At 40.5% G+C, this 27,108-nt stretch overlaps 4 protein-coding genes across 6 annotated transcripts; 3 read left to right on the top strand and 1 right to left on the bottom strand.

Moving 5' to 3' along the window:
- The first annotated feature begins 547 nt into the window (after positions 1 to 547).
- On the top strand, positions 548 to 4,579 carry acta1b (actin alpha 1, skeletal muscle b). The gene is made up of 7 exons (XM_034116396.1): positions 548 to 620; positions 1,517 to 1,653; positions 2,210 to 2,534; positions 2,887 to 3,048; positions 3,574 to 3,765; positions 3,864 to 4,045; positions 4,165 to 4,579. Exons 2-7 carry the CDS (start codon positions 1,525 to 1,527, stop codon positions 4,306 to 4,308), a joined length of 1,134 nt encoding a protein of 377 aa, XP_033972287.1. The 5' UTR covers positions 548 to 620; positions 1,517 to 1,524; the 3' UTR covers positions 4,309 to 4,579.
- Positions 4,580 to 6,039: 1,460 nt separating this feature from the next.
- Positions 6,040 to 8,689, top strand: ccsapb (centriole, cilia and spindle-associated protein b). Of its 2 annotated transcripts, XM_034116150.1 has the most exons (5): positions 6,040 to 6,082; positions 6,992 to 7,365; positions 7,840 to 7,920; positions 8,149 to 8,366; positions 8,451 to 8,689. In XM_034116150.1, exons 2-5 carry the CDS (start codon positions 7,014 to 7,016, stop codon positions 8,631 to 8,633), a joined length of 834 nt encoding a protein of 277 aa, XP_033972041.1. In that variant the 5' UTR covers positions 6,040 to 6,082; positions 6,992 to 7,013; the 3' UTR covers positions 8,634 to 8,689. The 2 variants fall into 2 exon arrangements, with proteins under 2 accessions (XP_033972041.1, XP_033972042.1); XM_034116151.1 differs by lacking the exon at positions 6,040 to 6,082 and having other exon boundaries at positions 6,852 to 7,365.
- Positions 8,690 to 10,577: 1,888 nt separating this feature from the next.
- On the bottom strand, positions 10,578 to 15,872 carry rab4a (RAB4a, member RAS oncogene family). Of its 2 annotated transcripts, XR_004554821.1 has the most exons (8): positions 15,739 to 15,872; positions 14,755 to 14,835; positions 14,408 to 14,522; positions 13,885 to 13,947; positions 13,646 to 13,800; positions 13,393 to 13,488; positions 12,963 to 13,143; positions 10,578 to 12,805 (listed from the first exon to the last, which is right to left on the bottom strand). XR_004554821.1 is itself a non-coding variant. In XM_034117151.1 (7 exons), exons 1-7 carry the CDS (start codon positions 15,752 to 15,754, stop codon positions 13,028 to 13,030), a joined length of 642 nt encoding a protein of 213 aa, XP_033973042.1. In that variant the 5' UTR covers positions 15,755 to 15,872; the 3' UTR covers positions 10,578 to 13,027. The 2 variants fall into 2 exon arrangements, 1 of the variants encoding a protein (XP_033973042.1); XM_034117151.1 differs by having other exon boundaries at positions 10,578 to 13,143.
- Positions 15,873 to 16,555: 683 nt separating this feature from the next.
- Positions 16,556 to 26,817, top strand: phf10 (PHD finger protein 10). The gene is made up of 12 exons (XM_034116651.1): positions 16,556 to 16,707; positions 17,417 to 17,526; positions 17,787 to 17,917; positions 18,241 to 18,324; positions 18,403 to 18,527; positions 18,657 to 18,806; positions 20,378 to 20,487; positions 20,971 to 21,118; positions 21,608 to 21,760; positions 24,464 to 24,572; positions 24,969 to 25,157; positions 25,792 to 26,817. The coding sequence occupies exons 1-12, from the start codon at positions 16,636 to 16,638 to the stop codon at positions 25,887 to 25,889; spliced, it is 1,479 nt and encodes a 492-aa protein (XP_033972542.1). The 5' UTR covers positions 16,556 to 16,635; the 3' UTR covers positions 25,890 to 26,817.
- Positions 26,818 to 27,108: the final 291 nt, after the last annotated feature.

Below are 27,108 nucleotides of genomic sequence, written 5' to 3'. Positions count from 1 at the left end.
TAAGTAATTATGTGTTATATTGTATTGATCACCATAATGTGAATAAAACTCATAATTGCCACTCCGATGCTGCGGCTCCGCTCCTGGTCGGGCTGTCAGTCAGGAGCCGGGTCCTGGCTCTCTCTGGGGTCTAATTCTGTTCAGATGAGGGCAGCATTTTCCCATTTTAAGGCTGGATGAGGCCTACTAGCAGCAAATCTATAACTCTGGTTGGTAGCAACTGGCGTCTCCCCGAGAAAACCCCCACTGAACCGGGCGCTCCTTTTACGGCCCTCGAGGTGGGACCGCGAGTCTCGATGGGAGGTCAAAGCGACAGTTCCATATATGGCGCGCGCTCTCTCCTTCTCGGGGGCGCGCAGCGTAATACCGGACCCACTCCTCAATCCTAATGGATGGAGGTCCCTCCTTTCCTCTTCGGGGCGCGCCCCCCCCCGCACGCCTCACCCTCGGCCTGTCAGCATCCTAATATGGCAGAGGGCCGGGATGGGGGCCGTCCTAAGGTTTGTGAATGGTGGAGGTTGGGTATATAAGCTGGACAGCTAGAAGGAAAAATTGTATCTGGTTCAGCAACAGTATTGGTTGGGTTATCATTTCACTCGAGCCTCAGACACTCACCTAAGGTAAGACCCTGCTGGGAATCCTGAAGCCAAAGGTTGGGACTCAAGAGTAGGACTTAATACTGGAACATCTACTGGAGCAGGAGTTAGGACGCCCAGGACTAGATACTGCAGGAACATGGGCAACTCCACTGTAGGACAGACTTGATGCTGAAGGAGAAGGGAAAAAAATAATTTTAAATAGTTGTAAGGCTGAAAACTTTCATAGAAAGACAGTGCTGGATAGGAGAAGCTGTTAACTACACTATTAGGTCTGGAAATTGATTTATTCATTGAAAAGATAAATAATTATTGACGTCAGCATCTTTATAAGTGTAACACAAAATTGTGCTGAGTCAGCAAGACACAATGTGCCTTTATATTAATTAAATTAACAGAATATATTTTACCTGGGACAGGTGATAATTAAATAGTGAGAATGTTTGTAAATTAATCTGAATTTCAGCACAAATTTGATTCTTTTTAGCTTACAGCAAATTTGGAATACAATAGATACAGAGGATACATAGATGCGCAGTAGAGAATACTTATCAAATTAAGATGCATGACTGAAGGAAAACAGTAGTGTAGTTCTGTATCACTTTAATGTGATTTTCTAGGTTTATGCATTCGTAAGCACCATGCGTAATGGCCTGGTGTCAGTGTGCCATTGACACATTTAGCGCAAAGCATGGGCCTGATCATGTTCATGCGCCAGTGTCTGTTCCAATTACTTTCCAGCAAAACTTATTTCTCCAGTAAAAAAATATAGCCTTTATAATTACATCTGGCGTAAACTTGCAGGAAACAAAAGGGTGAACCAAGGAGTTAGTTTTGGGGATATTACTGTCACATAGTAAATATCGCCATGTGGATTTGATTGAGTGAGCTCAACTGTTTTCCCCCCTCTCCTCTTACAGCAGCCAACATGTGTGACGACGAAGAAACTACCGCCCTTGTGTGCGACAACGGCTCCGGCCTTGTGAAGGCTGGCTTCGCCGGAGATGATGCCCCCAGGGCCGTCTTCCCCTCCATCGTTGGCCGCCCCCGTCACCAGGTAAAGAGCCGGGGATATCCCAAACAATAATAGGAGAATACGTTAATATTGTAATTTTTACTTCTCATATAGTAATCCAATACAGAGTAAAAATAATTCGGTTAATAGTAATATAACAAATCAAATCAAATTAGCCATTCTTTCAGGCACTATTTCGGCAAATAATTCATACTGGATTTAATAACAACTATTTGCCAGAAATTATCATATTTCTGAGTTATAATTTAGCCCTTTTGTCCAGTTAACAACTGTGAAGCCAAGAGTGTGGCATTATGTATCTTGAGTCATGTAAATGTGGCTCATACCACCAGCTGTACCACCAGCAATGTGGCCTTTGACACTTTGAGACTAAATTAGTCACAGAAGAACTGACAGTCACACAATTGCTCTGTGTCTGTCTCTGTGACCCACGCTGTTATTTGGCACATTTACGCAATGGTCAACGTGCCTTTTGCATCACACTGTAAATACTTTAATCTGGCCATAAGAAGGTCATGTCTCTGTTTGTGTTATTTGAAGTAACCTTTCCATCATCTTGCCCTCTCCTCCCCCTTAGGGTGTCATGGTCGGTATGGGTCAGAAGGACTCCTACGTCGGCGACGAGGCACAGAGCAAGAGAGGTATTCTGACTCTGAAGTACCCCATCGAGCACGGTATCATCACTAACTGGGATGATATGGAGAAGATCTGGCATCACACCTTCTACAATGAGCTGAGAGTGGCACCCGAGGAGCACCCCACCCTGCTCACTGAAGCCCCCCTGAACCCCAAGGCTAACAGAGAGAAGATGACCCAGATCATGTTTGAGACCTTCAACGTCCCAGCCATGTATGTGGCCATCCAGGCTGTGCTGTCCCTGTACGCTTCCGGTCGTACCACCGGTGAGACTGACAACAACAAACAGCTGCTACTCAACTCCATAAACATACACAATACAAAACAGAATATAATGTAACTGATACATTAATATTACAATTGCAACACATACAACTCACTGAGTTATTCCCCACTGTGCCCATTTTGCGCACAACTATTACGCACAGTCGGCCAGCGTTTCTGGGACTGTTCATGCTATTTTATCAACCCTTATGCCCTTACCCTTATGTATGTTTGTAAATCCTCTTTAAACATTATTTATAACCACACTTTTACGCACACAACACTGAACTGTTGGATGATTATTGTCGCCGAGTATTCAATACTTTACTAAAACACTCACTTGCCTCTCTTTAGGTATTGTGCTGGATGCTGGTGATGGTGTCACCCACAACGTCCCCGTCTATGAGGGTTACGCCCTTCCCCACGCCATCATGCGTCTTGACCTGGCTGGTCGCGATCTTACCGACTACCTGATGAAGATCCTGACTGAGCGCGGCTACTCTTTCGTGACCACCGGTGAGGAACTCAGCCAATAACAAAACACCTACAAGAAAGGAAAAAGGAAGAAATAAAAAGAAGCAAACCATTCCCATACAAGTTTATAGGCAAAGAGACAGAAAGTCGAATCTAGATTATCATGATTTAATTTGTATACTGTTTTGGAACAGTTTGCTATACATAACAACTTAACTTGACAGAAACTTGATCAGCAATTTAAACAAAGATTCACCCACAGTTTTGCAGAAAGACAAAGATTAAAAACGTGTGTAGTTCAGATTGTGTGGACACCGATTGTGTTACCTACTGCCTGTATAGCCGAATGTGCTGCTAAAATGGGCACACTACTTTGAATTCTAAATAAGTATTAATAGACAGAGAAAATCATATGTAGCTGTGATAGGGGAATTGTTCATTTTCAGCTTCAGACTTTTCGGTAACTCTCGTAGTTCAGCTGCCCACTTCAGCCATTACGCACACGGTGTCTGTGATCTCAGCTGTTTGTCACTCTGGACAAAAACTCATCAACTTGTCTCCCTGCAGCTGAGCGTGAGATCGTGCGCGACATCAAGGAGAAGCTTTGCTATGTGGCTCTGGACTTCGAGAACGAGATGGCCACCGCTGCCTCCTCCTCCTCTCTGGAGAAGAGCTACGAGCTTCCCGACGGTCAGGTCATCACCATCGGAAACGAGCGTTTCCGTTGCCCTGAGACCCTCTTCCAGCCTTCCTTCATTGGTATGTTAGATAATCCTCTTATTACGCACATCACTGGATATATTGTGCCAAACTATATCCACCCCTCCTCCTAACACTTCTCGCTCTCACCTGACTAGGTATGGAGTCTGCTGGTATTCATGAGACTGCCTACAACAGCATCATGAAGTGCGACATTGACATCCGTAAGGATCTGTACGCCAACAACGTGCTTTCCGGTGGTACCACCATGTACCCTGGTATTGCTGACCGTATGCAGAAGGAAATCACTGCCCTGGCCCCCAGCACCATGAAGATCAAGGTAACAACAAAAACATTATAATGAATCCCAAAACGTAATACTTTTACGCATGAATTGACAGGAATCTATGAAACACTGGCACTTTACTGATGCACTTTCTCTCCCTCCCTCTTCTCTAGATCATTGCGCCTCCCGAGAGGAAGTACTCCGTCTGGATCGGTGGCTCCATCCTGGCTTCCCTGTCCACCTTCCAGCAGATGTGGATCTCCAAGCAGGAATACGACGAGGCAGGACCCAGCATTGTTCACAGGAAGTGCTTCTAAATCCTCAACCTTCGCAGCTTCTCCATCCTTTACACCTCAAGATATCTGGAGCAAAGGAGGATCAACCTCTGCGGCACTTCAACACACTGCTGTCAATGGACTTGTTGTCTGCCATGTTGGCAATTATATGCATTGTTTTATTATTTTAAAATGTGCATATTTTGTAGCTGTTTGTTGTATGTGTTGCACGGAGAAAGGCTGGGAAATCCAACCCTGAACCATGCATACACCCAAAGAAACCTTTAATAAAAAAATAAGAACAACATGTTGACCAACACATGTGAATGTAAGTGTATATACATATTAATAATTTATTAAAGTCCATTATTTGGTATTTTCGACCCTAGCCTTGTTTTTCTATAAGAGGGGAAATAGTGGGAGAAGCTCGAAAACAAAAGCTTTGAGGGAAACAAAAAAAAAGAAATACTGGAAAATAGTGGGAGAAGCTGAAAAACGGAAGCTTTGAGAGAAACTTACAAATAAATACTGGACGATTTAAATCATAAAGGTACCATTTGGGGGGAATTAATGCCTTCATACTAATGAAAATCATTTAAACATTCAATATCAAGAAATATCAGCAAGAATTGGGGGGATTGGGAGAGTTAACCAAAATCACCAAAATAAATATACCCGGGCTTTATTGACTCAAGAATAACGCTTATGACACCCACTACACCTTAAAGCAGCAGCTGATCCAGTTCGCTGATCAGCCACCAGGGGAAGTTCATATGTCGACAGTGTGGCACAGCCCCCTGAATAATTGGAAGGGTGAGAGGGAGGGAGACAGGGTGTCTCTCTCTCTCCCATCAGACACTGCTGGCAGGGGGCTGCTGGGTGACAGAGGTAGTGAAAGAGGACCTGAAAGCTCCGACAGTCGGAGTTTGACTTGCCAGGAATGTGCCTGGGCAGCAGCAGCTCCGCTTTAGACCAGGCGGATCAGTAGCATGGGACATCCGACACCCGGCTCAGAGTCCCGTTGAGCTGCCTGCCCTGCACGACCATAGGCCTAGCCCCCAGACCATCTTTAGACAAAACTGGACCCTGTGCAGCCCTACCTTATATGCATAGAAGTTCATCAGGTTATCTGGGTGGGTGTGGACTTTAAGCACAATGGAGTGTGCTGGACGCGTCTCAGGCACCAGCCCAGCCTATTATAAGACACCCTTCACGCTTCTTCCTTGACAGCATTTTAATTTCTTAGCCTCTCTACTACAGGTCAATGTTGCCTATATGCCTAAACAAGACTCAGGCTACTTAGTAGGCTACTTTTTGAAGCAATTTGTGTAAAGTAAATTGAACAAGTTACTCAATAATGCTCTTTATCATAATCAGAATTCGGTTACTGCCAAGTGGTTGGCACTTTCAAGGAATGTTGCTTTGGTGTATATGCAAACTGAAAAGTGAAAAAATAAATAAAAAATTAAACAATAGGTACCAACATCAGGTAGGCCTACCCTAGAGTAGAAAATAAGACAATAATGTAAACATACTAGGCTATAACATGTATTAATCAGTGCAGGTTTAAATATAATTTTGTCTTTTTAACCTCTTCTCTAATCTGATATAAATCATCACCAATCAAATCGCTGAAAACCTCCCTGACCGATCTCATTCCTGCCACCCCAGCCCGGGCCACCTGTTGCGCGTGTGTTTGGCTTTTTAAAAACGTCCTCAAGCGGGCGGAGCTTAGAGACAGCCTGTTATTAGGTTATTACACCAGCACCGTGGACGCCATCTGTTCTGCTTTGCTTCCGTGAAATCCGACCTCAGTGTAAGTGTATTTACTGTACACATTTAGACTATTACAGCCCTGCATTTCTGCTGTCAAGCCAGGCACTGTTATAGATGAGCGAGTCGATGAATTGTCAATGAGATTTGACGTTTTGGGCTATTATGTGCGAGCGCTGACAGGCGATTATCCTTGCTTCGAATTCACATATGATTAACAGACGTCTTTAAATAACAAGCATATGTGTCTTCAGCAGCTATTATAGAACAACAAGCAATTCATTAATCATCTGTAGGCCTACGCTGTTACGGTGTTGATATGAAAGGCTACAGTCAAAGATGATGATCATTTTATACACTATATTTTAAAACCTCCGGAAACAAAATAAAACGTTTTCAAGCCATTGGGAAATAACGTGTTAGTGTTTGTATCCCAGTAAAGCCGGGCTTGTTTTCATGCAGTGATTATGAATGAACATTTAATTGGGATATTGTTTAGATCGCAGCAGCCAATCAGAAGACAATACGCTACCTACGTCATCGCGTTGAAGACGTTTCAACTGTTAAAGTTACTGACGATACAATTCGAAATGCAGCCAATTTTAACAGTTAAACTTCAATATAGCATGCGAAAGACATTATATAACTTGTAATCTAATGAAAACTGTACTTTTATTCACCCCAGCTTCTAAAAGAGGCAAATTAACCCCGGGTAGAGGAGGAAGTAGGCGGGTTCAAGCCTCCAGCTGCTCTGCCATTGGTGCATACAGTGTCCGCATTATGGTTTAAATGTCTGGCGGTGATACTAACTGCGTATGAAAACAACGCAGCCAATTTTTACAAGGGCTTTGTTTACGATTCAAACACATTTTGTAATGTGTTACATATCTCATAAACGTTTTATGGGTGTTTCACGATGCTAGCTTTTCATATTTTCCCTTTCGTTGTGTAGCTTTGTCGTATTTGAGTTCAAGATGGTGACCAAGAGGATGCGCTCGGAGTACATGAAGAAATTCAAAGACCCCAAATGGGAGAGCTACAGCAGGTGTTACGAGGAGATGCTGCAGTACAGGCTGACCCGCAGGCTGCTGGAGCAAACGCACAACCCCTGGTTCTGGAGCGGAGGCCCCGACAGTGACTCAGACTCCGGGGCAAGAAGTCCTGCTCCTCCCGGGAAGAACCAGGTCGGAGACGCTCCGGAGGCTGCGGAGCTGGAGGAGTGTGACGGGGCGAGAGTGGACAGACAGCCCGGGCAGCAGAGCAGAGTCCCGGGGACTGTGCCCAGGCTGCCCCTTCTAGAGGAGTATGAGTCTGCAGCACAACAAGGTAAACATCTGCTAAATGATCAGGGTATGGTCAGACTCAGATACTCAAATTCATATTCATAACATCTTTTTTAGCAATGTAATACATTAGTGTAGGTGTCTCACAAAACATTTTTTATGCAAAACCAAATGCATTTTGCAGATTCAGCAGTAAACATCAGACGTACTGCCTGCCCTGAGAGGTGTAACTCACTTTGATAACCTTTTTTCTATATTCCTATAACTTAAAATGTGCCATATTTTAAAGAAAATATTATCAGGTAATTCTTGACAGTTTGCTATAGTAGTTTGAATTCATTAAAATGTTTTACATTTGTTTTGTACATTTGTACATTACATTGTAGTTATGTCGTGTAATCTGATTACATGTAATTGGATGAAACCAAAACATGCATATGTTTTAATGACTGTACAATCAAATGGATTGTGCATGTTACTCAACTGTAGGCCTACTGGTGTTATTCTCTCCTCTCAGACTCACAGCCTGAATGTGTCAGAGAGACAGGAGCATCAGAGGAGGAGAGAGAGCAGCAGACTCACAGGGAACAAAACGGAGGTAACTCAAAACAGAAAACCACTATCCATAGTCAGTGTGCATTCTTCAGTGCCTTGCACAAGTCCTGAGATGGATTCACAAGTGTTCACAGCAACGTTATCTCTGCATTGCATATTTTCTTGCTGATGATCTTCCCCCAAGGAATTTAATGTATGAACATTTGAATTCAGTATTATCAGAGATCTTTCCGTTGCTTTATCTTGTTTTTTTCTTTTCTGTTTGAAACAGGGGTCACTGGAGGAGCTCGACAACTGCAGAGTAAACCCATCAAATCCTCAAAGCAACCATGGCGCTCCCATCGTGTCAGACCAGCACCAACAAAGCAGCCCAAGGACGACAGTAAGGAGAGCAGACATCCTTTCGCTCTGTACGCTTCAGGGGAGAAGGATGCAGACATGGCAAACAGGAAAACACACAATGTTGGCCCTGCAGCTTCAACTACTGAGGTAATGTTTCTGACTGTCCTTCTGGGGTTTTACAATTAAACAAGTAATATTGCAGGAACTGACAATTATGATGTTTTTATGTAGATCCATGAGTCGGCTCTGCGAGCCAAGACCAGGCGGAAGGTGGAGTGTCAGGTCCAGGCTCAGGGGACCGAGCGCCGGAGGGCCAAGTCTGCCAATGTGGACAAGACCGTGAAGTCGGTTAAACCGGAATTCAACCCCTGGCTCACAGAGTACATGCGCTGCTTCTCTGCTCGCTCCCGATAAGACACACACACACACACACACGCACACACACACACACACAACACACACACACACACACACACACACACACACACACACACACACACACACACACACACACACACACACACACACACACACACACACACACACACATTCTCAGCAGAAATACTGACGTCAGGGTGGTTCTAGACAGACATACATAAATTAAGCCATTATTGCCTACCACCCCTTAAGTATAAACACCCATGGATGTAGAGCAGAGCTGTAACAGGATGTAACTTCACTGTGTGGCTTATCACCCCAGATGTGTACAATCAAGTTTTTTTTATAATAGTCAGTTTTAATCTATACGATAAGAACCATTCAAAGGGTATGAGAGATTTTAAATATTATTTAAAATTGACTGTTTGAGTCATGGTATTACCATGTACAGATGTTTCGATTAGAAAGTCTTACATGCATTTGACATACTTTGGTGCACTCCCTTTAAACACAGGCTATATAAAATGTTATACAGGGATATCAAACTACATTGGTCTCACACAGGAGTAATGCAGGCGTGTGACAGCATGTATGCTAAGATTCAGCCACGTTCACATTCTAGCGGTGTGAAATTGTTCTTGTAGATTTAATATCTTTTGTTACACTTCATGGATTGATCCTCCCTGACTTGGTTTAGATAAATCACACTGTACTCAAAGTGTTGTGATGTGGCACATTTTCTCACAAGCTTTTTAAATATCACAATGTTGTTGACTAACAATAGGTTGACAACAACATGTGCAGTTTTTTGTTGTTGAATTGATGTGAGTGTACAGTAGTGATTTGTGACATTTAAAGCCATTGGAGGACTGATCAGTGTGTTTCTATGTGGTGCAATGTAATATAAAAACACACACAGCTAATGTAGGTAATTTAAAAACATAACAATCGATTTTTGAGACCAAATGTATTTTATCATTACTGTAACAGATTATTCCTTAAGACCAAAAGTTGAACCGTAACAACAATGTACATTTAGCTGATGCACTTTGATGATTAGCCACCTTTGTGATGTTTGTACAGAATATCTTGCTAGGTTTCCTTGTAATTTGCTTATTCTTTAATTCAGTGTAAATATGTTTGTATGTTTGTTAACATGAGCAAAAAGTCATTTTTTGTAATTGATCTGATCCATTCAACAAAAATCTGTGCCATAAAATCTTGAGAAAAGTATTTTCTCCTTTGAACAAATATAGTTTCAAATGTGGACATTTTGCAGCTAAAAAGGGGTTTTGTGCTTCAAATTTGAACCATTTACACATTTATCTAAATCTTAATGTTTTGTTGTTGAAACTCTGAGTTCAGTATTACTTTATTTACTTTTGTAATGATGTAGATGTTCAGTCTTTTAAGGTTTAACTGCAATGTAGTTCAGAGAAAAGATGTGAAGATGTGACATTTTGTGCAATACTATGATAAAACCAGTTGTTTTTTATATGTGGTGAACTTTGACTGTCACAAACAGTGGAACTGGAACAAGATAGTTAGTTAATGATTTTCTCTCCAATAGTTAGTTACGGTAACTTTATAAGAAAGATCTTCTTAATATGTACTTAATAATTTACTGATGAAAGGCAGTATGTAAAAGTTCCAAAATACTGTAAAACGTAATGATCCCTAGATGTAAGGCTTTTAAAATACTGTGTATATGCTGTATTTGTTTTACAGGTAGACTTAATTATGTGGTGCAAAGCTTTAATAAATCACTTTTCCATACGAGTGTTCAGTGTTGTCTCGTTATCTCTACCATGTTACACTATTATTCAGAAAACGTACTCCCTTTAAAGTAAGATATCAATAATGTAATGGAATATTCTCAAAAGATTGGTTCAAACCAACAAAAACTGCTTTTCAAGGACGATTCGTCATTTGTTGTATTTCTTTATTTTAAAAACATTTGTTTTTATCATACACAATAAATAAAAAATCCATGATATTAATAATGACACAAGAAAAACAGACGTCCATAAATAAACAAAGGACCTAATGTGATAAACACAAGACGGCAACGTGACGTGGAAAATCCAAAGTCACAATCAGATGAACTCTAACATGAAATATTTCTACAGTTTGAAGAGTGATTGATTTAAAAAATGAAATGCATAATTGTCAAGGGGCAAAAATGTAAAAAAATACAAAGAAAAAATGTTGTAATGCTTGAACAGACCAATGCAAAACACACCTTTTTAAATCTAGATATTCAAATTAAGACTTTTGTTGAGTTTAATGTGGCTGAACTTAACATTAAGAATCTTTGGAGACAAATAAAAATCAAACACACATCAGGCAGTTTTATACCATTGCTAAAACTTGAAATGCATTCAGTTCGTATTTCCTAACAGCTGGCAGCAGTAAGAGAGATATTTATTTAAACAGGCATCATTTTTAAAAGAGAGAGTTCAGTCATTATTTCAAACGTTTGGGTAAAGGAGTGTGTAACACCTCTGAGTGTGCCATAGTAAATTCAAAAGATGACGTGTAAAAATTACATAAATCTGCCATAAAAGCCAATTGTATGATCAGAATTTTCTTTCTTTATCTGTGAGCTTGAATGATAATAAAACTGTTAGTACTTAACATAACTCACATGAGCTTGTCCCATTCACAAATAAACATATTCTCCAAACAGTACTGCCCAGCTATACTGCTTACTAGTTGCCAGTGTATGTAGCTTTACATGTTAATAAGACAGTGGAGCATTAAACAGATGCTAGATATGATATCTACTTTAATATACATATAATTTCTCTTCATAATCAAATACTCTGATATTCTGTTGGAGAAAACATGCGTCAGTCTCTATATACAGAAACACTGTACAGTGTACAAGATGCAGTCGGGGGGTGGGGGAAGAGGTGTGAGGAGGTATCAGAGAGACAGATGGGATGTAAACAGTGGGTAAGGTAGTGGGATGAAGTGTCATTCGGCAGCTGCATCGCCCGGGGCACTGTACAGGAGAGAGAGTGTGTAGGAACACAGGGAGTGCAAAATGTACAGGCAGAAACAGTACACTGTTAGTGGTGGGTTTAAAAAGTGTGAGCAGGAAGGCAATCAGAGCAGCTGGGTGGAGAGGGAGAAATTAAGTAGGGAAGGATTTTAAATATATATATTTACGTGGTTAAAGGAATAGTTTAACAACGGTTTTCTTGGCAACAGTTAGATGATCAAATCCATAACTCATGTCTATGCATCAAATATCAATCTGAAGCTGAGCAATGTACATGGTATTTATTGGTTGTTTAACTTGAATGCACAAAGAAAGGAGATTCCCTTAAAAGGAGCAGTGTGTAGGATTTAGTGCGATATTGTGGTGAGAAATGTTCACCTCTCCTCCCCATTTTTACTAGTATGTAAAAGAGACTACAGAGGCCTTCAGGTGCATACTCGCAAAACAATTTAAGTTGCCACTTTCAAGTAAAACACCTCCTTCGAGCCAATGTTGGGTTTGTCGGATCTGTGCCACTGTAAAACATGGATGTATTATGAGAAATAGTAACATCTTTTGAGGCAGGGCCCTACTGATTCATATAAAAGTGGTTCAGTGGCGCATGATAAAGGTTATACGAATTGGTATAAAATAACTCTTCTGTATGAACAGCAGCACGGAAATAACCCTGGATTTGGCCATCAGTGATTTTTTTACAAGTTTTAGACATAGGGGCTGTTTAAGTGTTTGTACTGGAAAGTTGTTTCACCTAAAAATAATATTATATTCCTTGTATGCCATTAATCCCCTTAAATCCTACACACTGTCCTCAATCGCGTTGTATATTGTTTGTTAAAAATAAACAAATAAACTTCCCAAAATGTAAACTTCCCCTTAAGTACTCCAGATTGAATGTCGATGGGATTAGTGTTAAGGGAGAACACTTAAACTTAGATTTGGAGGTAAGCAGGTGTGAGGGCAGATAGTCAGTAATTCACGTCCTGATTGGAGGGTTGGGGAAAGATTGGTCCAATAGTAGAGCAGTATGTTGGATGGGGGGGCGGTCTCTTGTTACCACTGAGGGGGATGTGGCTGGGAGGTGCAGCCATGACAACAAAGCAAAAGGTCAAAGGTCAGAGAGGAATCACCAGCATAACAACCTGAACCCTGGGTCCCCTGTGGCTGTTCTTCTCCTGGTCTTCAAAAACCCGTCTGAAACACACTGATCACAAGAGACATTATCACATAGGTGTAAGTGAAGGCAAGGAGTGGCTGTGTGCAGCAGAAACACACAGTGCTGAGAGCAGTGAGCTGAATGTCAAGTCACCACAACCAGCTAATAAGCTCTGGATAAATATCATAAATCTGAAAAAAAATACCTAATTTCATGCACACACAGTACAGACACACTGGCCTTTTCTGAGTGTGTTACTGGGCGCGTCCACTAGCAGCCACACTCCTGGGTGCCCTGAGGCTGAGCGCGACGAGGAGAACGAAGCTGTCGTAACGCAGCGTCGCCGTACTGGATTCCTGACCCCATCCTCTCTGGATCCAGCTCCCCTGGAAATGAGAGACAGGAAGAGACAGAGATGTGAGAAAGTGTTCCTCATGTAAGGATCTTCACCAACTCTAGAAGATGGTATTTTTCTTAAATACTTATTTTTGAGTAATTAAGTGAGGTTGTTTAGGGCTATAACTCTGCTTCAGTTCAGGGTCTGGAGTGATAATACCTAAGCCCGCCTTGTTGATCCTGTCAGGATAAGAGGGGATTCTGGGGTGTGGGCTAAAGGTGAGGATCTCAGTTCCTACCTGACTCTATCTTGTTAAGGATTTTCCGAGCGCACTGGACAAAGGCCTCTTCGACGTTTTCCCCTGTTAGAGCGCTGGTCTCCAGAAACATCAGCTCTGACACACACACACACAATCACTTTGAGCAGCATCATCTTTACAGAACAGAAGCAAACTGTAACAATTTCAGAGATACAAGTTCCCTGGCTATTATTAGAGTTTGTGACAGAATCTGTCAAAGCATGGCCCTTTGATCACGCAGTTCTGAGCCTACCGTTCTCCTGAGCGAAGCGTGAAGCCTCCAGGAACGTGACCTCTCTGTCTGCATCCAGGTCCTTCTTGTTTCCACATAGGATGATGACGATGTTCTGACTGGCCAGCATCCTGGCATCGCTCAGCCACGTGGTCAGGGCGTTGTACGTCTCTCGACTGCAGAGAAAGAAGGGAGACATTTTAAAAAGAAAAAGGGTACTTTACACAAAGGCAATCTGAAAAGGTGTCCAAGGATTTTACCTGGTGATATCATAGACTAGCAGAGCTCCTGCTGCTCCTCTGTAGTAACTCCTGGTCACGGACCTGACCCGCACAAACCAAAAAACAATAAACAAACAAACAAACAAACACAAAAATGAATTCATAGTCTATATCAGCAGGTGGTCAGATGATACGGTATATGATAGGGCCTCAGGGGACCCAATGATTCCTACACTTTTTTTTGTATCCTTATCCTCTTTTATGTCACTCCCCTTTTCAAGCATAACATTTTAGCTTAACAAAAAAAGCAAAGGTGAAACTAAGACATAAGAGACCGTTGTCTTACGTTGTTGAATAAATGTCAATGTTTACACCTGTTCCTCTCAACTTTTTTACTTAAACATTTATCTCTGTGACCTCTGTCTTTCAACAGTGATCAAGTAAATATCAGTATGAGTGGAATAGGAATGACATGCACAGGGTACAAAATGTGTTGAGATAGAGGGTAACAGAAATAAATATGCCTTTGAACGTGGAAAGTTATATTAGGATGTTTCCATACCTGAACCTTTCTTGTCCTGCAGTGTCCCAAATCTGCAGTTTGACCATTTTGTTGACCACACTAATAATCTTAGAGCCAAACTCGACTCCAATTGTGTGGTTGGATTCATCCTTAACTGGAAAACACAATAAAACAAGGTTTATTTTTAGATAACTGGTGCCCTGCAAGAGACAATGAATACCATTATGTGTACCTAACACATATGTAGAGACACTTTGTTTTCTCTGACCTACATTTAATGTTTATATGTGTTGATTACTCAACACTACAGTACTGTAAACTGGAGGTCAGAGCAACTGTCTGTTAACAGTAAATAATGAGCAGTGTGTTGCATCTTCCTGACTTACATCTCTTCTCTATGAACTGGTGCAGCAGACAGGACTTGCCGGTTCCAGCATTCCCAATCACCAGGAATTTAAACAGGAAATCTGAAGTGAGAAAACACAGAAATATTGGTGTTAACATTCAACCCAAGACAACATTCGTCCCTTAAGACAAAGCGATCATGATTTCCATAACTAGATCTTGAGATGTGCCAATATTATTTGACAGTAGCTAAACACAGTTATGTATTAATCAATTGCAGTAAGGACATGTGAAAGATATGTTTGTGACAATGTAGAAACAATGTCACTATTATATAGTTTGTAGAGAGACCAGTTATTTGTAGTTGTAAAATACTATGCTCAATACCATTATTTTATAACCACATTTAATTCTGGGTGATAATAAAATAAAAAATAGTGTGCAAAAGCCCTTATTTGATTTTCTAACTCTGAAGTAATGAACACTAATGCCCTTTTAAATTCCATAGAATACACAGAAACCGAAAACAAAAAAATTCAGCTTCAAAATGCACAATTATAATCAGCTATGCTTTACACACTTAACAGCTCTCATAAATAAGGATGCTTCAACATCCTGATCATCCTTATATCAGATGGTGATGAAATGACATCATTCCCTTACATACCATGGTTATAACATGTATTCCTACAACGCTTGTATTATGTGTTTTGAGCAGGACACACAGCTCAGGCAGATCTTCATCCTCAGCCCTGTCTCCTGGTGTCAGCTTCCTGTCCATTCCGCTAACCTCTATTGGTATTTTCAACCTTACAAATTCGATCATTTTGTCCGCACAGGCAGAGTAAAAACTACTGTGTAACCTCTGAGGTATTACTTGCGCTGACAGGACGTTTTAAGGCCAGCAGCCCTCGGTTAGCCTGTCAGCTATCTGTTTACGATGAGAAAAGCCCTCTCGGCACACCTGCCTCATCCCCTCTCTGTGAGACGTTAACAGTGGCCACTAGTGAAAGCTGCATCCTTACCGTATGACTCCGACATCGCCAGTGTGGCGTTTTGACCGCAACACGAAGGAAAAGAGAGATAGTAGTTGACAGATGGATAGCTAGCTAAGTAAAGGAAAATAGTCCTGTGGATGATTTCCGCGGATTCCAGCTGATTCCCCTCCGACTTCCCGTAAGCGTTTTTTTCTTCAAAATAAAAGACGGGCAGAGCTTTGTGATGACTTCAGACCGTCGCAGGGTGGTGCTGTTTAACCAATAGTGTGTTGATGCTTTTGACACAGCCTTATTTCAAAACCAGTTTTCGAAAGTATAAGCATATTCTAAAATAATATTTAAATGTCCAAATAATTGTACCACTAACAACTAAGACGTGCCTGAGGAGATCAGGGCTGCACAATCTGTCAGCTTTTTGAACTCACTTTTCAAGGTTCAAGGCTTTTTGGTGGTGTTAGTCCGGATGCTGCGGTACCGCCTGCCAGACAGCAGCAGACAGAACTTTTAAAACGCACTTTGTTTTACTTTTAGTAACAAATGCTTTATGTGATTTTTATTTCATTTTTCATTGATTCTTTTCTATCTGTTTTACTCTGTGTTTTATGTTTAGATGCTGTTGTTTAGCTCACTTGCTCTATGTGTAATTTAACAGGTGTTCTGTCTTATGTGAAAGCACTTAACTATGTAACTATGTTTTAATTGATGCTATATAAATAGTTAAAAGTATAGTATAGTTTAAAATGTATTATTATTATTATTATTATAATAATCAATAATAATGATTTATCCCCCTACACTCCAGGCCAGAAGGCGGCGGTTATGTACCTTAGAGTTTGCCCACTGCCACAAACCCTCACAAGGAAACGAAGAAGAAGAAGAAGTGGCTAATGAGCTAGCCTAGCTGCAGGCTTTATTTAGGGAAATATGGCTGCTGTGCTCCCCGTGAGACCGCCCTGCGACAGCAACCCCGCTACCCCTGGAGCACAATCCATAAAGGTGACGTTTATTCCCGCATATAGTAACAACTATACTTCTCTTCACGGAGCTCTGCACGGTTGCTTGCTCAGCTAACGGCTAGTTGGCTAACTAACGGCTACCTGCGTCCATGAATGACAAACTGATGGCGACGTTAACATCACCCCTTTGTTTTCAACTGTGTGCTGAATGTTAGGGGTGGTTTGTTTTCTCTGTTTCGTATCTAATGACATTTGTTTACATGATTTATGTCCCCATAAGAAACGACAAATTGTGTTTTTATGAGTGCTTTCACAGCGAAAACGTTTAGCTGTGCCTTTGCTTGCAGTGGTGTAAAGTAACTAAGTACATTTACTCAAGTACTTTACTTAGGTACAGTTTTGAGATACTTGTACTTTACTTGACTGTTTACATTTTGTTCTACTTTGTACTTCTACCCCATTACAATTCAGAGGTTAAAAGTGTACTTTATACCTTTAGTTAGTTTAGTTAGAGATTTTGATTAATATTATGACATTTAATCAACACTTAGTTACACCTGGATTACATCTCACAACCTACCCTGCAGCATACAACGGAATTAAAATGAGCTTCACCTTTACCAGCTGTGATCATGGCTGTGATGGACACAGATAAAAACAGTTTGTAAATGCAGGAATGTTTGGTGGAGTTGACCAACATTACATTACAGTTTATTATTAATAAAATATGTCTACATTTTCCTCTGTAGGAGGATGTAATTGAAGAGGAGTCCAATGATGGCAGCCAGGTACCGAAGAGAAGGAGGATTGGTTCGGGTGACAGCTCTCGAAGCTGCGACACCTCCAGTCAAGACCTGGGGTAGGTTTGCCTGATACTTTGCAGTGTAATATTAGTTGGCATTTGTAAAATACATTTGTGGCATTGTAATTTACAAGTTTTATCCCAATAAGATATACATTTATTCTTTGGAAACCATTATCCCTTGAATCTCAGTGTATTTCACAATACTATTACGATTTGATTTGATTCAATTCAGAGGCCTGCCATGATGATATTATATCAACTCACAAAAAGCATTCAATCCTCTACTTTTCTTGCCCCTTGTATTCCTGTTTCAGGCCGACATATTTCCCAGCAGAGAACCTGACAGAGTACAAGTGGCCATCAGATGACACAGGAGAGTATTACATGCTGCAGGAGCAGGTCAGCGAGTATCTGGGAGTCACATCCTTCAAGAGGAAGTACCCTGGTAAGACTGAAGCAAACATCTGAAACAGTTCTGCATCTGTTTAAGTGTTTGAGTGATACTCTTTTCTTTAAAAATAATAACATTGATTCTATATTTTAAACTTATTGATTTGCTATTTTTTATTTCAAAGTAATATTAATGGAATGACGATAGAAGTAAAAGGCATCGAGAAAGAGTACACTGCCTTCACTACTAGTAGCTATGCATATTTATTTATTTAGTCTGCCTAATGCTTTAATGACTCTTCTGTGCTCATGTTCTGATCTGATGGATAGTAAGCTATTCATTGACCAGTTGTGTTGTTTCTATTTTTCACTCTGTAGATATGGAGAGAAGAGACTTGACCCACAAAGAGAAGCTTTACCTACGGGAACAGAACGTCATCACTGAGACACAGTGTACTCTGGGTAGGAACCTCCTCTTTCTCTTCATCATTTCTACAATTTTCTCCAACAGATAAAAGTGTAACTTTCGTTTGTTTCCAGGTCTGACAGCTCTGCGGAGTGACGAGGTGATAGATCTGATGATAAAGGAGTATCCCATCAAACACGCTGAGTATTCAGTCATACTGCAGGAGAGGGAGCGGCAGAGAATAGCTAAAGAGTACTCTGTACGTTTATAAACTAAAATAAGTAACCCAGGGCTCATCATTACTGTGACATTTATTTAGAAAAGAATGCATTTAAAAAAAGTCCTTCATGTAAATGTCTCTTACAGTCTTTGTCTGTTTTATTTCTAGCAAATGCAGACACAGAATCCTCAGAAGGTGGAGGCCAGCAAGGTTCCCGAGTACATTAAGAAGGCAGCTAAAAAAGCTGCGGAGTTCAACAGTAACTTCAACAGGGAGCGTATGGAAGAGAGGAGAGCCTACTTTGACCTCCAGACACATGTAAGTCCAACCACAGAAGACGGATACATGTTTTGAAGTTTATTTTTTTTATATATAAACTTTATTTTCCTTTTTCTTAAACAACACATACAGTTTCAGTTTCAGTGACAAAAAGAAAAAGTGCAGGCTGTCCATTTTTTGTTATCCCCCCCCTACAGAATAAGACTAGATTAATAGTACAAAAACATTTTAAAATAATAAACAAACGGATGGTTGAAAGCACAGCACACAAAAAAAAACATGACAAGGTCGAGATACATGTTAATCATGGTTGACTATAGAAAATCTGTGTTCTAATTCAGTTTTAAAAAATATATATAAATCAGTTAGGGAAGAGTAGGCAGTTTCAAACTTTCCATGTACGTTTAAAAATTGGTGCCATGTCCTATAGAATTTACAAGTGGAGCCACCCAAAGTACACTTTATTTTCTCCATGTGTAGAAACATCATTTTTTTATTTAGCCTTTATTTATACAGGTGTAAAATCTCATTGAGACACAAGGTCTCATTTGCAAGAGAGACCTGTCAGTGGTAACACTACCACACAAAGTTACAGACAGGACACTAAACACAGAGGCAACACTAAAATACAACATCGTAAAAAAAGTAGTCATTGAAATCCATATAAAGTATTCAGGTAAAGCAGGTGCAAACACCCACAGATGATTTCTCCAGCTTTTTTTTAATTAGTTTAAAATCCGTGATGGGTATCAAACTGGTCAGCTTAAGTTCCTACTGAAGTGTGTTCCAGGTCGAGGGGGCAGAGTATGATATGGCTTTTTTCCCAAGCACCGTGCGAACTGAGGGGACGGACAGAGTGATGTAATGTTGAGATCGTAGGCTATAGCTGTACTGTTTATGTGATATGTAAGTGGATATGTAGAGGGGCAGCAGTCCAAGCATAGCGGTATAGATGAGTTTGTACCAGTGCAGTGATCTGCGCATTGATAATGATGTCCAGTTGACTAAAGAGTACGGCGTGCAATGGTGTGTGAGGGGTTTGCAGTTGGTTATGACCCTCAGAGCCCATCATAAGTTCTGTCACGCAATGGAGTGGGAGACGCCTCCTGCTTCCACCTCATACGTATAAGTCGCCTCGCAATTAGGGAAGCAAAAGCAACAGCGTTTGAATAATGTCTGGAAAGGACAATGTCGTCCGGGACGACTCCAAAAATTGCAGTAAGAGGAGAAGGGGTACATTTTACTTTAAAGATCTTAGAAAACGTATCAAATATAGATGTCCAATAATTATGAAGATTTGGACATGTCCAGAAAGTATGGATGAGGGACCCTGTTACTGACTTACATCTGTTGCATAAGGGATCTACCCCTGGATAAATCTTTGCTAGCTTTTCCTTTGATAAATGAAGGCGGTGTAATACCTTCAATTGGAGAAGGCCATGTCTGGCACAAATTGAGGAAGAGTGAACTCTTTGAAGGATGGATTGCCAATTATCATCTGTTATTTCAAATGCTAGAGCATCTTTTTTGAAGTTTTTTGTAGAGGGTTTTAGAAAATAGTTTTGTGTCATTTTTTTACATACATAGTTTTTTTGTGTGGGTTTTCACAGATCATCCAGGTGCCCCAGGGCAGGTTCAAGGTGCTGGCTCCAGAAATGACCAAGGCGGGGCCTTATCCCGTGGCTCTCATACCAGGACAGTTCCAAGAATACTACAAAAGGTACACACTTGATGCTTTATAATTGACCTCTTTTGTATTCAAGATAACCCACATGTTACCTTCCTAAGTGGAACTATGTTCTAGTTAGGTTGTCAGCCTGTATTATTTATTGCTGTTGTTAATGTTGGCTCAGTCAGTAGGGGCTTGGACTGGGAGCTGTAGGGTCGCCGGTTCAAGTCCCCGACCAGACCTAAAAAATTGAGTGTGGACTGCTACTTGGAGAAGTCCCAGTTCACCTCCTGCCCTGCCGTGGTGCCCTTGCGCAAGGCACCGGACACCCCCCTTCCCCCCTCACTCCCATTGCTCCCCGGGCGCTGTACAATAGCTGCCCACTGCTCCTAGTACTAGACTCCTGGTACTAGGATGGGTTAAATGCCGAGAACAAATGTCACTGTGCTGTGTGCTCTGCATGTGTGACCATTAAAGAGGGGTTTCATCCCTCCAATTCTATTCTATGATGCATCATTGTGTTTTCCACCACAGGTACTCTCCCAATGAGCTGCGATACCTGCCGATGAACACCGCTCTGTTTGAGCCTCCACTGGACCCAGAGCTCCCTGCACTGGACTCAGAACCAGACTCAGACGATGCAGAGGATGGCAAGGGGGACAAAAAGAAAAAGAACTTATCTGTAAGGCATGAGGGTGTACAACAAATCATATGCCCATCCTGGATTAGTGGTAGAGATGCTTAGCCTTAACCTTTATTCAAACCCATCAAAACCACACATTGAAATCATAAACTCATGCTTTCTATTGAATTGAGCATTTAAGAGATTATACTATTTCCACGAGATTTGTATGTTGGTCGTATAGAGCAAATTGATGATAAAAATCAAGAGTGGCACTATGTAATACAAACTGGCCATCTAAAGGGTTAAAATTAAGAAAATGAATATTTGGTAGTTATGATTAAGTGAAAAATTACATGAATTAATAGTAAGGAAGATTTTCAGACAAAGACGTTTTTGCCATTAGAACAACTTCTATTAAGTGAGGTACACGGGTGAAGATAAAAGTTTATCATTCAACTATGAAAGTAACCTAATGATTGATTTTTGATCAGAATCATTTAAACCAACTTGTCTTCCACTCTTTTGCCCTCGTCTGTTTTGCTACAGGACAGTTCTTCAGGCAACGCATCAGACGTGGAGAGCCAGGACGCCGGAGGTAAACCGGGCAGCAAGTCCAAGGCCAAAGACAGGACGTCCACTCCGGGCAAAGATGGCAGCCAGCGTCATTCTACCTCCCACAAAGCCACCCCAGGGTACAAGGTAGAGGACAAAAGCACCTGAACTCTTCTCCAACAACAGCAGCAGCACTTTTCTACCCCCCCCCCCTCTCCTCTTTCTACTACTACCACTCCCTTACTCCATCCATCCCGCCACCTCTACCTAGCTTTCTTCACTTTGTTCTCCGGCTTCTACGGTTGGTCAGCTATTCAGCTGGGAAAACCTGATCCACACACACACACTCACACACACACTCACACTCACAAAAACACATACACACTGGGGGTCCTGTCTTCAGTTTTTGTTTTAATGGTTGCCACGTGACTTTTTTTTTCTCTTCATACCAGACTGTGAGCAATAAGAACATTTTAAAGGAACAGTTCACTTGTTTCTTTTTCAATGCACTTTCACTTTTTGAGTTTTTCAGCAAAGACACATTTGAACTTTAAAAGTTGTTCCTTTTGAATGTCTTCAATATACCTCTGGTCTGTCCTCACTTGTCAAAAAAGATACTTCCTAGACAAGTAAGTGGATGGAGAAAATACTTTTTGTTATTCTGATATATCAAATATTAACCACATAGAATTTGTGGTTGCTTTTAAAAAAAGTAGTTGATGTTAACACTAGAAGATTTTAACATTTATATCTGAAGTGTAGATTGCACTTAACCCTAATGTTTTAAGTGTTTATTGGTAATATGCTTTGTTTATACTCCATGTGATGTACTGTTAATAGGAATGGAGAGTTGTTTGACATGAGGTTTACCTGTCCTTTATCATGTCCTCTTGGAGAGATGGGGACGTGCTGACCTTGTTCACACTGTTGCTGAGCTGAGCTACAAGTCGTTGGTTTCTCCCACACCAGCTTCCCTTTCTTTAAACCAGTCATGGCACCGCTTTGATTTTTATTTGGAAAAATGCTTTTATTTATGGGAAAATAGTATAATGTCAGCGTGCCCATTTCTTTCCATTTCCAACACTTAAAACATGCTGGTATGTTACCCTTAATGCTAGTGTAGTCAGCTCAGCTTTGTGGTGTGGGCATGGTCCTTTTCTAGTGTCTATTTAAAACCGTCAGTGTGTTTAAGTTTGATTCACTTTGACTGACCTTTATTCATCAGATCATTTTCTGTGTGCTTTTGGTTCCAAAAACATGGCATGGCATGTTGGTATTAAGAGTTTATTAGATCAGACCAGTGACATAATGTCTGTGTACTCTATCAATTTGTGATGCGTACAAACAGACCTAGAGATGTGATAGCTTTCAGACATTTCTATATCTAAAGATATGTCGTATATAGAAGTCAAGTATTATTCATGGTTTTGTAGCTCTGGTAAATCTGCCAAAGTTATATGCCTGAAAAGTTCAAATGCACCAGTGCCCTTTTCAGTGGTAGATTCTTCATCTATTTCCCCCTTTTCAGAATTAGGTCAAAGGTTTACTTATTTCTTATACTTCTTATTTAAAAGCGAGAAAGTCAGTGTAGCGGGCAGCTAGCTGATGAATGTTACCCTCGGTGGTCTAGCGACCATCTACAGTAACAACAATGTTTGAAATAGATTGTCTAACGTCTCTGTGGTCAGATGGACGGTTCCCAAGGTGTTGTGTCTCAGTATGAATGCCTCTGTGTCTGAATTATACGTAATGTTTTTATAGCTATATGACTCCACAGTATACCAGATTATATAAAAGCAAACATGCCTGCAAGTGAGTTCTTTGAGTTTCTTTTTTTTATGTGCATACAATACAGCATTTCTTGTGTTGATCCTAATTCAGTACATTTAGAATAAAACAGGAACCAACCTTGTGAAGTGATCATGGTTTATTTTTTTACGTGTAGTTGTTTCCACTGAAGAGATGTTTAGTACTATAAAGGCCATGTGACATTTGTCTTGTAATGTAAGCATTGCATGTGGCCACACATTTTACAATTGTGAAGAGCAATAGCAAAAGGGGTTTTCTTGTCACTAACCATTTACTTATGCAGCAAGGTCAAAAGTATGTAGTTGACTTTAAAAGTGTATATCTATGCATACTGAGAATGTATAGAAATGTAGATAAGGCGCCGTGTCCAGCTCTACCTTCTTCTTACCTCTCTTTTCTTGCTGCTGTCTGTCTTAGATTAATCCTTCGCTCTGTTTTCTGTCTTAAAAATTAATCATTATCTTTATTGATCAAACGTGTTATACCTTTTTAAATGGCTGTTTACTCCCAGCTCATTTCCTGTCAGGGGACATTTGAATGAAGAAGTTAATGTCGTTTATTTCCCCGCTGTTTTCCCACATTATCTTTCTAAGTGAACAATAGAGATAAACGTGTTTTTTAATTGGTCCAGTATTTCAAGAGAACGCTGCAGCCTGCTGGCGGGTTACAATAAACCCTTTTAGCTAGGGCAGCGGCAGTCCAGATATAATGCCATCTTCCATGCTTTTATTGTGTGGCTTCCTGTAGAGGCGCTTGATAGATCTCTAAACCAATCAATCTGCTATCAAATAAACAAACACTTGGATCTGTTGTAGATCTCAGATGCCAAGAGCATACAAGAGCACATTTGTACCCTGAGATTTATTTATATGGGGATGCTCCTTGCCACAAAAACAAACAGAGAGCCATGTTTCTCATGTTAGTCAAGATAAAGATGCTGTTTTTGTCTTTTTTCTTTGGCATTAAACATCATTGTAAATACTACATTGTCGATGACTACAGGATAAACATTGTTTTTATAGCATTATTCTACCCTTGCAGCCTAAGGTCATTCCCAATGCTATATGTGGCATTTGCCAGAAGGGTAAAGAGGCCAACAAGAGGGGCCGGCCAGAGGCTCTCATTCACTGCTCCCAATGCGATAACAGCGGTAAGTTCACACTGCTCATTTCAAAAGACAGTTCACTTACTTTTCTTTTTGGTTATTTTTATATACAACCTTGAAACAAGATAGCCATCATTGAGTAATGCATCATTTCTTATCATCATCGAAAGGAAAACTTTATTGCATTGTGCATAAAAAAGATTAAAACATTTAGGCAAGTGTCTTTATTGTCTTGTTTAAAAAGCTTGATTTACACTTGGTACAATAATGGTTACTTTTTTATTTATTTATAAACGTTATTCATTTGAAAATCTGTGTTTCTGATTCTGTCCCACTTGCCTTCTTATGTTTGTCGGTGCACATGCCTGTTGTTTATATCTCTGTGTGTGTTTGGCTCTGTGTGTGCACGCTTGTTTCTGTGCATGTGTCTGTAAACTTTAGGCCACCCGTCCTGCCTGGACATGAGCAAGGATCTGGTGAGTGTGATCCACACGTACCGCTGGCAGTGCATGGAGTGTAAGACGTGCATCGTGTGCCAGCAGCCCCACCATGAGGACGAGATGATGTTCTGCGACAAATGTGACCGAGGATACCACACGTTCTGCGTCGGCATGGACTCCATCCCCACTGGTGAGTGGATGAGCACACACAGACAGACAGACACGCAGACAGACGGACAGACATGCACACAGACAGACAGACAGACACGCACACATTCAGACAGACAGACACGCACGCATTCAGACAGACAGACAGACAGACAGACAGACAGACAGACAGACAGACAGACAGGCACGCATTCAGACAGACACGCACGCATTCAGACAGACACGCACGCATTCAGACAGACACGCAAGCATTCAGACAGACAGACAGACAGACACACACACACATGCATTCAGACAGAACAAGGTTATAACAGTTTTGAATGTGGATTTATTTCATTTAATTTTTGTATTTAATTTTAGTTTAGTTAATGTTCAGACTGCAGCTGCTAGTTCTAGTAGCTTAGGCTTTTTGGAAAGTTTTATTTTTATATATATTTAAGTATAATTTGTTTCTTTTAGCACAATGTATAATGTCTTAGAAATATGTAGTGTTATATAAATACAACTACATGGTTGAAGAACTGTGTAGGAGTGTCTACATCTTTTAATTTGTAACTCTTTTACCACACACTTTTTAACAGTGATTCACTTAGTTTGTCTGCTTTTAAAAAAATGTTTCTTGTATGGATATTGATAAGTTCTGTCTGTTTCCTCAGGCCTTTGGGTGTGTGAGGTTTGCGACAAAGATTTCACTACACCCAAGAAAAAAGGATCAGCCAAAACACCTAAGAAGTCCAAGTCAGCTCAAAAATGATCGACGGCCTCTTTGACCAAATTCTTCAGAAATGTAAATAAAGTAATTTTTTCCATCTGTAAATACACAGGCTGACACTAGAAAAACAAATGTATTTATCTTTCCTGTGACAGCTTTAATGGCATCTGTAAGGCATCAGCTTAGAAAACTCTCTTTCCATCACCAAACCAAACCTTAAGTCGTGTGTGATTATACCTCATGTGTACGTGCTCAGAAACATCAAGACGAATTGGCTTGAGAAAGTAAACTCTGTTCGGTATAAGACCTCATACTCCATCCAGCACTGCACTAAATCCTGTGATCTGCTAACCACTAATGGTAGAAGGGCATTCTTAATTCATTCAAACTGATACATCTTGTGGTTACTGTCTCAACATTTCTACAGTGAGAAATGTGTTTCAGGGGAACAAGTGGTGCTTTTGACCGGTACTACTGAGACAATGGAGCTCAATTATGTTATTCTTTGACTTTCAAAACACATTTTTTATGTTTTTGTATTTTTTATTACCATGTATTTTACGAGGCAGGTCAGTAAAGAGCAATCCTATTTAAACAAATGTTCTGAATTATGACATGGTGCTAGTGATTCTGCGTAATCAGATGTAACAGACATTGGCTCTGGTAGACCTCATGGCTGCAGTAGGTTTTTATGAGTCTTCACATGTATTGATTTAGTTTTCAACCCTAACGAACATTGTAACCACTCACTGTAATTACATTGAACTTAAACATCCATTAGCAATGATTAGCCAACTGATATTTGTGCAGTCAGCTTGAAAGATTATTTTGTATTGTTATGTATTTAATTTTCTCTTTTTTGTATTGTCACTCAGTAGGCAGTTTGCTTAAGAAACATGTGTTGCTAATAATGTCGTAGTCACTGAATTATGAAGTGTATTTGTAATAAAAGCTACTTAAAACCAACTCATATTAATCTCCTTGTTATAGTGTACTGTGTTAAATTGAATCTTCAAAGGAGCAACAGAATCTTTAGTGTGCTGAAAAGATTGATGTTTCTGTCTTTACATCATGAAAATACAGTTTTATCTGGTACTTTCAATTTATTGGACAAGTTCTCGAGCAGTGATACAACACGGCAGCTGGCTGCTCTGGTTGAGCCGTTAATGGTCATTGGATGTTCAAGTAAACTACTTTACTGGAAATTGACTATGTACCATTTTTATTATTTTTGCCACCGAATAGATATGTGAAGGAATAA

The sequence above is a fragment of the Trematomus bernacchii genome, unplaced genomic scaffold, assembly GCF_902827165.1.
Source record: "Trematomus bernacchii unplaced genomic scaffold, fTreBer1.1, whole genome shotgun sequence".
In the NCBI taxonomy this organism is placed as follows: domain Eukaryota; kingdom Metazoa; phylum Chordata; class Actinopteri; order Perciformes; family Nototheniidae; genus Trematomus; species Trematomus bernacchii.
The sequence above is the reverse complement of the archived record's forward strand: the minus strand, read 5'-3'. Positions and strand labels throughout refer to the sequence as shown.